Raw genomic sequence first — 16,125 nt, 5'->3', positions numbered from 1 at the left:
TCCATGTTGGAGTTGTTGTGACGCCTTGTGCTGGAAATGGAGTACTGGGACTCTTCTAAAAAGAGACACAGTCTCAAGGAAAAAAGGGGAATTTGATAAAGAACAGAGAATAGCAACTAATTAAGCATGTTTTAAAAGGAATTAAAATTATAGCTCTGAGTAATGAACTTGAGCAGCACTTAATTGAAGAACAAGAGGTGATGCCTTTGTGCCTAATACCTAAATTTAAACTGTGTTATTGAAATTGTTGAGAAGGTTGCAGTTCATCTGTAGGTCAAAGCACTGAGTGAAGCACTGAGGCCTCACCAGGCCCTGACTGAGGCCTGAACAACAGGCCCTGAGGCAAAGCTGAGCTCCAGATGAACCTTCCAACCAAAGGTAATATTTGTATTCACTCATCAATGAATCATTATTAGCAATATGATCTCTGTATGTGTTCATTGGTGAAATACTGATTTACTTTTTTTTGTATTTGGAAACCAGAAAAGGCCTCATCTGGCCTTGTTTGGGTCTGAATGGTCAAAGTCACCTCCCTTGGCTCCTCCTGGGGCCCTGGCCAGGCTTTGGGAGGGACCCAAGAGAGGATGAAACCAGATGTTGCCACACTAGCAGTGCTGTCAGTTTGTTCATTCAGCACTGTCAGAGCTGGGCCCTCTCCCAGCGGGGTTGGAGCCTCAGCTGGGGCTGGAGGCACCTGCAGGAATTGCCAGTGCCCAGGAGTGGCTCTGCAGCCCTTGGCTGTGACAGCTTCCCCAGCTGCTGTGTGGGTCTGGGGGATGGTAAAGGCTGAGGGTAACCGGGGCTGGATCTTTCTCAATCACTGCAGGCAATCTTTGGTGGGGATGGTTGGGTGCATTGCTGAGCTTCTGCTTTTGTAATTATTTTCTAACGATTATGTGCTTTGCTGAGCCTCTCCTATTGTAATTTTTTGCAGACATACATTAGATAAATTACACAATTCCTTCAGTTGGTGTCTGTGTGTTTGGTGCTGACCCTGCCCACTGACAAAACTGACCCTGTGGGCTCCATAGAACCAAGGGGGCCCTTGTGACACTGAAGGGCCTCCTGTAACCAGGGTACCGTTGGGACCCTATGGGGCCCAATGGAACCAAGGGGCCATTGTGACACCGTGGGGCTCATGAAACCACAGATACCATTCTGACTCTGTGGGGACTCATGGGGACTCATGGGGACAAGGCTCCATTGTTTTCCCCTCCCTGCACCTGCCCCAGCCCCGCAGAGCAGCAGAGTCAGGTCAGGCCCTGCAGCAGGAACTGGAGGCCCTGGAGGTCAGGGACAGCCACTCTGTGTCTGGGATGCTCAGCAGATGCTCAGCTCGGGCAGCTCCTGCAGCCCCAGGGCCAGCCCCGCTGCCCAGCCCAGCAGCAGAGTTGGCCCCGGGGCTCCTCAGGCAGCTCCTGCTGGCCCAGGGACAGGGCAGCCTCTTGCCAGGGCTCCTCTGCACCCCCACGGGCTCCTGCCCTGCTCCTGGCCCATGCCAGCTGCCCCCAGAGCCTTTCCCAGGGGAACACGTCTGTGCTGGCCCGAGCAGCCATTGCTGCAGCCCTGCCCTGCTGCCCAGAGCCCCGAGCTGGGGCTGCTGCTCTGCAGAGCACGGGGGCTGTGCTGCCCGGGGCCCTGGGCTGCCTCTGCTGGGCTCTGCTGCTCAGCCTGGGACACAGAGGCAGCTGAGGGTGCTCCTGCCCTGACCCCCTCCCACACGGGCTCTGCGGGGCCATGGAGGGGCTCAGAGGTGCCTGCCTTGTTCCAGGGCTGCCAGAGGGGCTCGGGGCTGCCCTGGATCCTCCTGGGGGAGATCCCTGAGGGGCAGAGGAGTCAGTGCCCAGACTCCTTTCCCTGTGCCTGCTGTGTCCCTGGGCTGCAGAGCTCTCCTGGCTCACAGCAGACATTCAGGCCTTGATCTCAGGGTGACCCCACCCTGGCCAGTGCCCAGTGAGCTCCACTCCCTGCTGGTCCCTGGAACACTCTGTCCCTGCAGGTCCCCTGTGCTCTCCTGCAGCTCCCAAGGCCCTCCAGACAAACATTCCCCTGTCATCATCCCTGGCACAAGCTGCAGAGCCCCAGGAAGGTTCAGCACAGACCATTCAGCATCTGATGGGCACTGTCCACCAACCAGCAAAACCTGACCCAGACCTGAGTCCCCTGAAGGCCCCAGTGAGACCCTGATCTCATCCCACTGAGCCCTGGGAGAGCAAGGAACACAAGGAAGGAGCCTCTTGAGAGTCCTGAGAGTGACTCTGGAGGGGAGCAAAGCCTCCCTGCCCTGCCCTCAGGAGATGCCCTTTGCTGATGGAGCTGCTGTGCTGGAGCCCAGCTGTGTCCCAGCAGTGCCCATGGCCTGTCCCTGCCTGGGGTCACAGCAGGGACATGCAGCAGGACAGGGACCAAGCTGCCAGAGCACTCTGGCCTTGCACCCACAGCAGGGCTGGGGAGGGGAGTGTGGAGCTGGGGGGAGCAGATGTGCAAAGAGGCAGGGCCATTGTCCCTGGCCGTGCTACTGTGCTGGGAGCCCCTTCCCTCAGCCTCAGCTCACAGGCACTGCCCCTGCAGAGCCAGAGAAGGGCTGAGGAAATGCCTTGGACACACAAGGCAGGGCAGACACTGGATATTATTGAAATGAACAGGGAACAAGACCCCTGAAAGTCTTTGTGCTACACAAGAAAAGTAGATGTCCATGTAGACATGCTCAGCAGAGGACTACAGTATTTTATAAAAAACATTATAACACTAGTATAATAATAAAAAAAGGTCTCAATGAAAAACTGCAGAACTAGGAAAAAAAGGCTGAGATTGTAAAGAGTTACATTCTTAAGGTTATAGAGCAGAAAAAGAGAGTTTACTGTTTCTTAAAAGATAAAGTCATCATTTTTCTCAGGGCATCCTTGAGCTCCTGGTTCCTCAGGCTGTAGATGAGAGGGTTGAGGGCTGGAGTCACCACCGAGTACAGAACAGAGACTGCCAGATCCAGGGATGGGAAAGAGATGGAGGGGGGCTTCAGGTGAGCAAAGATAACAGTGCTGACAAATAGAGAGACCACAGCCAGGTGAGGGAGGCAGGTGGAAAAGGCTTTGTGCCGTCCCTGCTCAGAGGGGATCCTCAGCACGGCCCTGAAGATCTGCACATAGGAGAAAACAATGAACACAAAACAACCAAATACCAAGCAGACACTAAAAGCAATGGGCCCAAGTTCCCTGAGGTAGGATTTGAAGCAGGAGAGTTTGAGGATCTGTGGGATTTCACAGAAGAACTGGCCCAGGCCATTGCCATGGCACAGGGGCAGGGAAAATGTATTGGCCGTGTGCATGAGAGCATTGAGAAAGGCACTGGCCCAGGCAGCTGCTGCCATGTGGGCACAAGCTCTGCTGCCCAGGAGGGTCCCATAGTGCAGGGGTTTGCAGATGGACACGTAGCGGTCGTAGCACATGATGGTCAGGAGGTAATACTCTGATCCAAGGAAGAACAGAAAGAAAAAGACTTGGGCGGCACATGCAGTGTAGGAGATGTTGCTGGTGTCCCAGAGGGAATTGTGCATGGCTTTGGGGACAGTGGTGCAGATGGAGCCCAGGTCAGCGAGGGCCAGGTTGAGCAGGAAGAAGAACATGGGCGTGTGCAGGTGGTGGCCGCAGGCTACGGCGCTGATGATGAGGCCGTTGCCCAGGAGGGCAGCCAGGGAGATGCCCAGCAAGAGGCAGAAGTGCAGGAGCTGCAGCTGCCGCGTGTCTGCCAATGCCTGCAGGAGGAAGTGCATGGTGGAGCTGCTGTTGGACATTTGCTGGGGCTGCACATGGCGACCTGTTCATGGAGAAAGGACAGTGAAGAGTTAGAGGAGATTCCTGTAACCAAAATCAAAGCCTTTTCCCATACACCCTGCCCTGGAACACCAAGACAGCCTTTGGTGTTTAAGAGTTCTAGGGTTTTCTTTTTAAGCTCCCCCTATGTCTTTCCTTCTATTCTTAGATATCAGGAACTCTCAGGCCGAGGGCAGAGGCTTGGCTGGGGCACAGGAGGGAGGGGGCTTGTTCAGAGCAAGGGGCTGCACTGCAGGGGCTCCTGTGGGCATCTCTAAACTCTCCCTGCCACAGCATTGCTGGGCTTTGTTTTCTCTCATTGCCTGATCTTCTCTCTGCTTCCTGCAGATTTTCCTCCTGCAGGTGTTTCCCTGTGCCTGATCTCTCCCTGCCAGCACTCACAGACCCCAAATCTCTGTGCACTCTCCTTGGCCTGACAGAACCCTGCCTGTTTACAGGGCACTGGCTGGGGGCAGGTTCTGTTTGCAGCTTGGAGAAAGGACAGCTCAGACTGAGCCTGATGGCTCCAGCAAAGGTGATGCTGCTGCCTTCCATGGGCAGAGTGGCTGAAAGCACATTAGGGATCTCCTGTGAACCTATTGGTCACTAAAAGCACAGTTCGGTTGTCTCAGGCACTTGTCAAAATTCATAAATAATAATTCATAATCATCCTTTAATATTTATCCCCCCTCCCAGCCATTCTCCAATAGCAGGAAACTAAAGGAAAAGTCTTTGGAAATTTTCTAATTTTTGTTGAAATCCTTTTCTTGGAAATAGTCTATGACTGACCAGAACCCCTCAGCATGTCAGAGCTTCAACAGCATTTCACCTCCCCTGCACCAGAAATCTTCAGAGTTGTACTCACAGGCTCTGTAGGCATTGGGATGTTCCAGCTTGAGGAGATGGCTCCAGGAGCTGCAGCTGCACTGTCCTGCAGCCAGAGGTTCCTGTGCCAAGGGCTGGCAGTGATTGTGCCCCAGGCACTTCTCAGCCCCTTCCCAGCCCTGACTGATTGAAGCTCTCTGTGCCTCTGGGCTGTGCCCGGGCTGGCTGCAGGCAGTGCCCCAGCCCTGCTGGGCTGGCAGAAGAGCTGCTCATCCAGAGAAATGTGCTTTTGAAGCTCTTCTTGGTGAGCAGGAGCTGCCTCTGTGCCAGGAGCCCAGCCCAGCTCAGCAGCACAGACACAGCACAAGGACTTTAATCAGCCTCTGGGGCTTTGTGCTCAGGCCCTGAACATCAGTCCCTGAGAGGGAGATGAAGAAACCTCCGCAGAACTCCAAGGCAGAATCCAACTCCAAAGTTTCTTGGACTTTTAATGGGTCCCAGAGAGGGACACGACTGAGCAAGTGTCCCCAGGCCCCAGGCAGAGCAGAGAACTGCAGGCAGGGATGACAGGTGGGGACAAAGAGAAGCCAAGTCTTGGTGCCCTGGGGCTCAGCAGGGTCTGTGCCAGCAAGGGCTGGGAGGAGACACCTTGTCCTGAGGCCCTGGGGCCTCCTGGCACAGCCCCAGCCAGGCTGGGCACTGTCAGCCCCTTGTGCTGCCCTCAGCATCCCCCCCTAGCCCACATCCCAGTGGCCTCAAGGATCTGCTGCAAGGAGTCCCTGGGGAGCCTTGCTCAGCAATGGCCCTGGGGGCTCCTTCATGCTCCCTGCAGGGACTGCAGGTTTTTCAAAGGACTTTGGCTTTGGCTTTGGCCTTGCAGTCTCTCAGAGGTTTGTGCAATCATGGCCTCCAATTATCTGCTGTAATTAGTCCCTGGAGAGGCTTTGTCAGTAACAACACTCAGTGGGGCTCATTAATACTTCAGGGTACTTCCATTCTTTTAAGGTACTTGGTGTTTCCCTTTTGATACCGACTCTGTGAGAGGTTTGTGCAATCATGGCCCCAATTATCTGCTTTAATGAGTCCCTGGAGAGCTTTGTACTGACACTCAGTGGGGCTCAGTAATGCTTTGAGCTTCTCACATTTTTTAAGATAGTTTGGAATTTTCTTTCCACATTGAGACTCTGAGAGGTTTTTGGTCAATCCTGGCCTCCAATACTCTCCTCTAAGGAGTCCATGAGGAGCCTCTGTTGGGATGGACCTCACTGAGACCCATTCATGCTTTGAGACACTTTGGGGTTTTCTTCTGACTTTGACTCCTGGAAAGGTTTGTGCAATCTCCTCTCAGGCCCTGAGGTTCCAGTGCTCAGCTCCAAATGTACCTCAGGGCTCATCAGGATGCATCAAGTCCTGACAAACCATGGCTCTGCCTTGATTTCCCTCTGCTCTTATGCAGTTTATCAGGAATGTATCTGGAGTGATTTTGGTTTGCTAATATGAGATTTCTCAGCCAATGCATCTCTTAGTGCAGTGGGATCAGTGTTGGCTAATTACCATTGCACTCCCTGGAATATATTTACTCATTTCCTGCTGTGAGATGGGATTAGGAGAAAGGCAAAGTAGGCTCAAAATTTTAGAAGTGTATATAGAAAACTTTATTACCAGTAAATAGAAGAAAGAGTAATAAGAATCTGAACACTTCTCCTCTCCCTACAACCTTTTCTTTCTTACTGACAATGCAAGGAGACAAAACCTGAAAGTTTCAGTCAGTTTACACCATCTAGAACAGTCTTTCTTCAGTTCACTTAGGGAGAGGAGTCTCTCTTTCATGCTATGGAGACTCCTCCATAAGAAAAAAGTTCTCCCGTGGCTCTCAATTCCCATGAATAGCAGCTGCCCAGAAAATCTGCAATTGTGAAGTCCCTCCCATTTTTCACAGCTTTCCCCACAGCTGTGTTTATGGGCCATGTCAGCTAATGGGGTATGAGTTTAAAGATGAGCTGTTCAAGAGCAAAGATTCTCTTCATCTATTTCTGAAATCATCTTCATCTCTGAGAACAGAGATCTTCTTTTTCTCTCCCTGAGGGCACAGGATCTCACCACTCTTCTCTCTTTCTCTGTTCAAACTTCTCATAGGATCACAGCTACATCAACATTTGCTTACTTTAGCATGGAGGCCTTTGCTGAACAAGTCATCTCCCCATATTTTAAATTAGTTATAGGGAAAAAGAGAGTCTGATATATTAATTACATCCTTCCCCATAGCTTTACAAGAGGATTTCAGCCCCAAGATCAAGGCATCTCCTCATCCCTCCCATCTGGGACTCAACTTTCCCTTCACTGACCTGGGTGTCTTCATGTTGCTCCTCTGTGTGCCTGCACTTTGTCCTTTTCTCTCACTGGAGGGAGGATGGAAGCACTGAAAGAGTTCATATCTCACCCGGGGGCCTGCAGATGGTTCCGTGCCCCCGGCCGGGCTCGGTGCTTGCAGCCGGAGCTGTTTTACAATGGAGGTTTCTGCAGCGGCTGCGCTGGGGCTGTGTCAGGATGGGCCGCGCTGGGGCAGGGCCAGGATCTCAGCAGCCAGGCCAGAGCACAGCAGCAGCACGGCCGGGGGCCGATGGCTTCTCCTGCCCCTGCCCGGGGCTTGCGGCTGAAGCCCAAGGGTGGCAGAATCTTGGCCGAGCCGGCCCAGCTCAGGGCTGCTCCTGGGGCCCGGCGGATCCTGGCTGGGCCCGGGCTGGCGGCGGGGCAGGGCTCAGCAGGGCCCAGATGTTCCCAACTGCAGCCATGGCCCGGCCCGGCCTTGGCCCTGCGGCCTCCCCTGCAGCCGATGGGGCTGCCCGGCAGCCGATGGGGCCTGGCGGGGTCCCTGGGAAGGGGCCCGGCCCCACGGCAGGAGCCGCCCGGCCCGGCCTGGCTGAGACGGGGCCGGGTCAGCCTTGTTACCTCTGTGCCAGCCAGAAGGGAAAGAGACCCTCCCAGGCTTTCCCATCTTTAACATGTGTCTTCACAGAGGCATGTACAGTTTCCTTTGTGGTTTAACAGATTGTCAATTCTCAAAGCTAAATATTGATTGGATTTTTAGTCAGACACGGAGGAAACTGCTAGCAGCTTCTCTTAGAACATCACTTCCATGATGCCAAACCCTCACAACAGCACAGAGCACAGAGCTCCTTTGTCCATATGTATCGGTATGTGCCCAAGTCCTCAAAAACCCTTCTTGGGAGATCTCTGGGCCCTTTCCAAGGTTTTTTCAACTGAAAGCATTCAACTCAGAGTCTAAGAAAATCACCAGAAGACGTGGCCAACCTGACCTGTCTGTCCTTGCTACTTTTTTCTGGGAGCAATCTTTGGAAATATGGAATTTGGGAGGCCAAATTCTAATTTTGGCCATGGACCCTGGACATGAAGGTTGGTTCTTTTCCATAGGAAGGAAGGAACAGAGCCCCAGTGTTTGCCAGGCAGAAGAGAGGTGACCACCAGAGGACAAGGCCAGCCAGAAGGGGCAAGTTTTTTTCTGAGAGAAACCCTTGCATATAGAAAAATTTTTTTGAGAGAATACCAATTTTGGCAAGGGACATTTAAAAAGAGGGATGGTTCTTTTCTATAGCAAGGAAAGCACGGAGCCCCAGTGTTCCAGGAGCTGATGAGACGCATTCCTTGACATCACAACATCAGCCAGAGCTTTCAGGTGGCCCCTAGGAGGCCAAACCAGCCAGGCCTGTTCCATGTTCCCTCGGTTCCATGGGGCCCCACATTGTCCCAATGGTCCCTCGCTTCCCTGAGGCCCTGAGGTGCCATAATGCCCCCTTGGTGACACAAGGCCCTGAAGGGTCCCAATGGTCTCCATGGTTCCATCAGGCCCCACAGAGCCATAATGGTCTCTGGGTTCCATGAAGCCCCACTGTGTCACCATGGCCCCTTGGTTCCATGGGCTCCAGTGGTGCCACAAGGATCCCCTTGGTTCCATGAGGTCTCCACAGTGTCCCAGTGATCTCCATGGGAAGGGAAGGACCCAGCCCCAGTGTTGCAGGGGCAGCCACCAGAGGCCAAGGCCAGCCAGGCTTGATGGTACTGGCAGATTGTGCCTGGGAGTAACCCTTGGATATACAGAATTTTGGAGGTGGAATCCCAATTTCAGACATGGACACCTGGAGGATAAGGATGGTTGTTTTCCATTGGAAAGAAACCATGGAACACTGATACAACAGTGACATTTGGGGATTTATGGGGAGCATTGGGGATTGTTTCTGCACCTCGTGACCCAACAGGAGCTTTTCTAATAAATGTTGCCTGAAGCTCCCACTGTGCCCATCACAGGAACCCATGTGAGTGTCTGGGACATCCCAGCTCTTTGGCAGCCTGGGGACTCCTGGGATGTCACCATGGAATGGCTGTGACTGCCTCTGACCACAGGGCTCTTTACCATCCCAGAAAGCCCGGGGAGGTCTCCATGGAGCCCCTGGCTCTGCCTGTGACATTCCAGCTCTGGAACAGCCTGGAGACTCTTGGAAAGTCCCCACGGAACCCCTCTGAGGGCCTGTGACAAATCTGATCCTTAGCAGGCAACCATCACCAGCCCCCTGTTGCTATGCTCAGTCCCTTGGCAGCTCCATGGAGACCCCATGCCAGGGGTGGTTGCCATGGCCACCAGGGCTGGCACCAGCTGGGATGCTCGGTTTCCACGGGCTGGGCTTCAGGAATGGGATTCCCCAATTTCCTGCTCCCGCTAAAACCGCACTGCCCTCGCTGCCCTCCCGCCTCCCATGAAAAGCACAAAAGGCAAAGATCCCGGGCTGGGATAAGAACAATTTATTGGGAACAGCAACAAGATGAGGAGCAAAAGGAACAGAATCAATATTGATAACAGAAGGGATAAGTAAAACTATTTACAGAAAAAACTACAACATCAACAACTAGTTCTTCCTGGCAATGTATTTCCTCCTCTCTGGAAAGGAGACCCTTTTCCTCAGGGAGAGAGAGAGAGAGAGTCCCTTTCCTGCCCCTGGCAATGACCTCAGGTGGGAGTGAATGTAATGACAGGGCCATGGCCAGACCCTCATGTTCTCCAATCCCACATCATGTCATTGCCAGGGGCAGGAAAAGGGACAGGTGTCTTCCCAGCATGGATCACAGGGAACATGGATCACCAGGACTCTGACCAACGTGGGGTCTCCAATGGGGGATAAAGCTGGAGCAGTGCATTAAACTCTTCCTGCAGTTGGGGCATGTGCAGGGCTTCTTTTACTGGTGCCTCCGTTGGTGTCTGCTCAAGTGAGAGCTGCTGGTGAAGCTCTTCCCACACTGGGGACACTCGTAGGGCCTCTCCCCAGTGTGGATGCGCTGGTGGGTGACAAGGGTGGAGTTGTGCTTGAAGCCCTTCCCGCAGTCGGGGCAGAGGAAGGGCCTCTCATCCGTGTGAATCCGCTGGTGCTGGAGGAGCTGAGAGCTGGTGTGAAACCTCTTCCCACACTCGGGGCGCTCATAGGGCTGCTCCCCTGTGTGGATCATTTGGTGGATGATCATTTGGGTCTTCCTACTAAAGGTCATCCCACATTCCCCGCAGTTGTATGGCCTTTCCCCAGTGTGGATCCTCTGGTGGCAGATCAAGAGAGACTTCTGCCTAAAGCTCTTCCCACATTCCCCACACTCATAGGGTCGTTCCCTGGTGTGGGTCTTCTGGTGGGAGATCAGGTTAGAGTTCTGGCTGAAGCTCATCCCACATTCCCCACACTCATTGGGCTTCTCCCTGGTGTGGATCCGCTGGTGCCTGATGAGGTGGGAGTTGCGCTTGAAGCCCATCCCACAGTCAGGGCAGCGGAAGGGCCTCTCATCCGTGTGAATCCGCTCATGCAGGAGGAGATCAGAGCTGGTGTAAAACCTCTTCTGACATTGGGGACACTCGTAGGGCCTCTCCCTCTCCCCAGTGTGGATCCGCTGGTGGGTTATGAGGGTGGAGTTGCGCTTGAAGCCCTTCCCACAGTTGGGGCAGCGGAAGGGCCTCTCCTCAGTGTGAATCTGCTGGTGCTGGAGGAGACTGGAGCTGGTCTGAAACCTCTTCTGACACTGGGGACACTCATAGGGCCTCTCCCCAGTGTGGATGCGTTGGTGGATGATGAGGGCAGAGCTGCAGCTGAAGCCCTTCCTACACTCCCCACACTCATAGGGCCATTCCCCAGTGTGGATCATCTGGTGGCTGATCAGGGTGCTGCTCTGCCTGAAGCTCTTCCCACACTCCAAGCACTTGTGGGCCTTCTCCCCATTGTGAAGCTGCCCATGGACCACCAGCTCTGAGCTCTGGCTGAAGCTCTGTCCACCTTCCTGGCTCAGGGTGGGTCTTTCCTCCTCAGAGCACCCTGGGCTGGGTTTGGAGCCCCCCCTCCTGTGGGATCTCTGGGGATTTTCCTCCCCATTGGATTCCTGTGCCCTGGAGTCACTCAAAATGGCCTCTTCCATGAGTTTCTGCTGTGGGGATTTCTCCTCCCTGGTCTCCATCCTCAGCTCCTTCCCTGGGGATGGAAGGACAAGGAGAGGATGGGATTTGCCTCCGTGCCAGAGGGAAGGGGAAGGAGATCCCCCCAGTGCATCCCCAGCAGGACGGGGTTGGCAGCAGGGTTGTCCTGCAGCCGGGGGCTGTGCTGGGCTGGGAGATGGAGCAGGAGAGAGGGGGAAAGGGGCACTGACTTCCTCCTCACCTGCCTGCGTGTCCCGGGCCTCCTTCCTCTTCCTTGCAGCCTCCTCCTCCATCTGGCAAAGGTTTGGGGATGTGAAATCCTGTTCTGGGAGGAAAGCAAGGGATGAGCGCATTGAATTTTTACTGGTTTCAAGGCAAACCTGGGGGAGAGTCTAAACCAGAATTACAATTTCATAAGAAAAGAAGATCAAGGCAATGATACAGAAACACTGCCTTAAACTGACAGAGTCAGGATATAACCTGACACTCTGTTGCTGGTCAGGCTGGTGGCTGCAGTCCCATTAAATGGTGGCTGCAGTCCTGTTGGAGTGATGAAGGTGATTCTGTCCAAGCAGTGATCCTGTAGAAGGGTCTGGTCTTCCTCTGCAGGTCCAGTGGTGGTTCTGGAGCTCTTGTCCTCTGGGAATCCAGTAGGCAAGCTGCTCCTGGTGTTGCAAGGCTCAGCTTATATGCAGGTAGGAATGCTTGGATCCTCCCCCTGGGCGGAGCATCCCACAATGGGAGGATGGAATTTGATCAGTCCTGCAGTGACACTCAATGGCCCATTCCCAGAAGATATCTCCCCTGGAGGGCGTTATCAGGGCTGAGTCATGGAAGAGATCAAGAACACTGCCCCACCTGTTTACAGCAGTTGATGGGGATGGGCATTGAAAACATGCATTTGGTTCCGTCTTACATTGCAGCCTGAAACAGTGGGGGAATCCCTGCTCAGGGGGTGAACACCACCCCCCTTACCCAAACTGGCTCAGGTGTAAAACCCCCAGCCTGGGAAGGCCACACACACACAGGGGACAATGTCACACTTGCCCTGCCCCAGGGCAAATGGCATCTCTCTAATATTTTCTTAACCAGATTGCAAAATTATTTTGGCACAGTGAGTTCAGGGCACTGTTCTTTGACCCCAGTTGCCTTTGACTACAGCATGGTTCCTTCCTCTGAGGAGGTTGTGGGTCTCCCTGGAGGAACTCTTGGAAACTTGGATGCAGCTTCGTCTGAGCGACCTATGGGAGAACTGTTGAGGAAAATGGCTGTTGTGGGACTGGAGTGTAAAGAAAATATTTTGTTGTCCCTCCTTGAAAAGTTTGTTAAAATCGCTGGAGGAAATGGAGCAAATGATACCAGCAAGACTGACAAGGTTCATTCACCACATGGTGAGGAACACAAGGCTGCTGAAAGTCCCACAAGAAGCCCAGCTCAAGTAGCTAAATTCCCAAATAACTACTGAATTCCCAGGCTTGGGTTTTTTCCATATGTGAGAATCATTATTCTCTTCATCCCTGTCACCTTTGTGACAGCTACACAGAGCTTTCCCTTCCTTTTAATAATATCTTTAATGGGCCAAATTTGCACTTTTCTTTAATTGTAACCTGCCAGCAGCTGAGCTGGAGCTGTGCAGGAACCAAGGAAACTTGGAATTGCCACAGAATTGCTTCTATTGTCAGCCGGTGCTGCGGCGGCCGTGGGGCAGAGGGGTGGGAAAGGGGGCTCCGGGGTGGCAGTGGAGGAAATGCCGGGCCCGGGGGCTGAGCACAGGGCTGAGCACGCAGAGATGGTTTTGTTCTTGCTGAGCTCGCACTGAGCCAAGGCCTGTCCTGCCCCTCATTCGGCCACGCTGGGGAGGGGCTGAGGGTGTGGGGGAGCTTGGGAGGGGACACAGCCAGGACAGGAGATCCCAGCTGACCCCAGGGATACCCCAGACCATAGGACATCATGATCAGTGCATGAAGTGTGGGGATCAAGGAGGAAGGGGGCACATTTGCAGTGAGGGTTTTGTCTCCCCAGGTAACACTTAGGCAGGATTGGGCCCTGTTTCGCCAGTGGGCAGGGCCCGCACCAAAGACACAGACACCAACTTAACTTAAGGAACAGTGTAATTTAGATAATGCAAATTTGCAAAAAATTACCAAAATATTAGGTAGGCAAAGCAAATAATCATTAGTCAATAATTCTGAAAGAGAAGATGTTGAAATGAGTATCACACAACTGTCCATTTCTGGCTGCAGGCTCTGGAGATTCTATCTCTGCCTTCAATCAGGGTTGCATTCCCTAAAGAATCCTGGTACCAAATCCTGCTTTCCAAGGCTGGAACAGTGTCTCAGGTTTAGCTGGGTGTGTATTCAATTACCCTCTGTTAAAGTTGGGGCAATTATCATCTGTCAATTGAGCAATTTACTTTATCTCTTCCGCATGAATCCTCCCTCCAGGGAGATATCTTCTGTTAATGGGCCATTGAGTGTCACTGATAAAAATTCCATCATCCCATTGTGAGAAGCTCTGCCCAGAGGGAGGAGCCAAGCATTCCTACCTGGATATAATCTGAGAATGTGAACAACAGAGTTAGCCTTCTCCTACAAGATTCCCAGAAGAGCAGCTTTCAGCTCCACTGGATCCCAGAAGAAGACCAGGCCAATCGATGCCACATCTGGACCTTCAGAGGAAAACTCCACCCTTCTACAGGATCACTGCTCCAACAGAACCACACCTGTCCCTGCAGGAGCACTGCAGCCACCATTTAACAGGAGTGCTACCAACACTCTGACCCACAGGGTGTCAGGTCGTATTCTTACTCTGTAAGTAGTTTTTAGTACTACTGCATTTGTATTTTTAATTTTCCTTCTGAAGAACTGTTATTCCTATTCCCATTGACTTTGCTTGACAGCTCCTTCTTTTGAAAATTATAATTCCAAGGGAAAGGATTAACATTTTCCATTTCAAGGGAGTCTCCTGCCTTCCTTAGCAGACACCTGTCTTTTCAAACTGACACAATGCCCCGGGACAGCCAGGCAGGTGAGGAGGAAGTCAGTGCCCCTTTCCCCCTCTCTCCTGCTCCATCTCCCAGCCCAGCACGGCCCCCGGCTGCAGGAAAACCCTGCTGCCAACCCCGTCCTGCCGGGGATGCACTGGGGGGATCTCCTTCCCCTTCCCTCTGGCACGGAGGCAAATCCCATCCTCTCCTTGGCCTTCCTCCCCCAGGGAAGGAGCTGAGGATAGAGACCAGGGAGGACAAATCCCCACAGCAGAACCTCCTGGACGATGTCATTTTAAGTGGCTCCATGGTGCAGAATTCCAATGTGGAGCAGAAGCCCCAGAGATTCCATAGGAGGAGGGGCTCCAAACCCAGCCCAGGGTGCTCTGAGGAGGAAAGACCCACCCTGAGCCTGGAAGGTGGACAGAGCTTCAGCCCGAGCATGGAGCTGGTGGTCCATGGGCAGCTTCACAATGGGGAGAAGCCCCACAAGTGCTTGGAGTGTGGGAAGAGCTTCAGGCAGAGCAGCACCCTGATCAGCCACCAGATGATTCACACTGGGGAATGGCCCTACAAGTGTGGGGAGTGTGGGAAGGGCTTCAGCTGCAGCTCTGCCCTCATCATCCATGGGAATCCCATTCCTGAAGCTCAGCCCAAGGAAACCGAGTATCCCAGCTGGTGCCAGCCCTGGTTGCCAAGGCAACCACCCCTGGCATGGGGTCTCCATGGAGTTGCCAACGGACTGAGCATAGCAACAGGGGGCTGGTGATGGTTGCCTGCTAAGGATCAGATTTGTCACAGGCCCTCAGAGGGATTCCATGGGGACTTTCCAAGAGTCTCCAGGCTGTTCCAGAGCTGGAATGTCACAGGCAGAGCCAGGGGCTCCATGGAGACCTCCCCGGGCTTTCTGGGATGGTAAAGAGCCCTGTGGTCAGAGGCAGTCACAGCCATTCCATGGTGACATCCCAGGGCACCTTGGGCTGCAAAGGCACCGATCTGTCACAGGCACTCACGGGGGCTCCACGGTGACATCCCAGGAGTCCCCAGGCTGCCAAACAGCCGGGATGTCCCAGACACTCACAGGGGTTCCTGCCATGGGCACAGTGGGAGCTTCAGGCAAAGTTTATTACAAAAGTTCCTGTTGGGTGAGAAGGTACAGAAAGAAGCCCCAATAGTCTCCACAGATCCCCAGATATCCCCAAGGACCTCCAGACTTCCTAAACTCCTTCTAGGAGTGGAGCATTGGAGCAGCTGGTTCCAATCTCAGCCTCAGACTTTTCAAGTGTTTGTGTGTAAAAAATTATCAAGGTGGAATTAAATCATTACAGTATTTGTCCCACAGGATTAAGGATAGGAAAACAGAGATATTTATATAATTATCTACTATGGTAATGATTAAATAAAATTATCTTTATCAGAAATATTTACAGCAAGGTATTGGAGTTGTAACATTTATATAACATTATATTATATTATATTATATTATATTAAACACTATGAAGTGATTTCAAAGCAATTTTGTTAAAGCTAAACCAGTAATTAAGCAGAGATTGATGTCAGTCCCCCAGAACAATGACCATGGGCAAATCCCTTTGGCTCAGCCTGGAGCAGTGAATGACCTTCAGGGTGTCCCCATACAGAGAGGAAACTCTACACCCTCCAAGAAGGGAAATGTCAGGAGATGCTGCGGTTAAGATTTGGGACAAGGCTTTTCTAGTCTGAGGTGCTGCTCTGTCAGTCGGGTGTGCCCAGGCTGGGCCAGCTCAGCAGCTCTGCAGAAGCTCTCAGTGGTGTCACTTGGTTGTTCCTTTCTCTGGGGAGTTTTCCAGCACTGTCACAGCTTCAGCTCCCGCTAAGGATGTTCAACTTTGGGATGGAGGAGTCAGACTTGTTTCTGCAATATTCACCCCAAAATCAGCATGACCCCCCCCCCCCCCTTCATTTCCCACTGGGGCCTTTGCAAACAGGCCCTTGCTGGAGTTGTTGGAGGCCATTGCAGGCAGAGCCTCCTGTTCCAGCAGGAACTGCCTTTCCTGTGCCATCAGCAG

General features: G+C 53.0%; 1 protein-coding gene across 1 annotated transcript; it reads right to left on the bottom strand.

Moving 5' to 3' along the window:
• Positions 1 to 2,857: 2,857 nt before the first annotated feature.
• Positions 2,858 to 3,790, bottom strand: LOC143692758 (olfactory receptor 14J1-like). The gene has a single exon (XM_077172999.1). The coding sequence runs from the start codon at positions 3,788 to 3,790 to the stop codon at positions 2,858 to 2,860; it is 933 nt and encodes a 310-aa protein (XP_077029114.1).
• Positions 3,791 to 16,125: the final 12,335 nt, after the last annotated feature.

This window comes from Agelaius phoeniceus, assembly GCF_051311805.1.
Source record: "Agelaius phoeniceus isolate bAgePho1 chromosome W unlocalized genomic scaffold, bAgePho1.hap1 SUPER_W_unloc_2, whole genome shotgun sequence".
Classification (NCBI taxonomy): Eukaryota; Metazoa; Chordata; class Aves; order Passeriformes; family Icteridae; genus Agelaius; species Agelaius phoeniceus.
The sequence above is the reverse complement of the archived record's forward strand: the minus strand, read 5'-3'. Positions and strand labels throughout refer to the sequence as shown.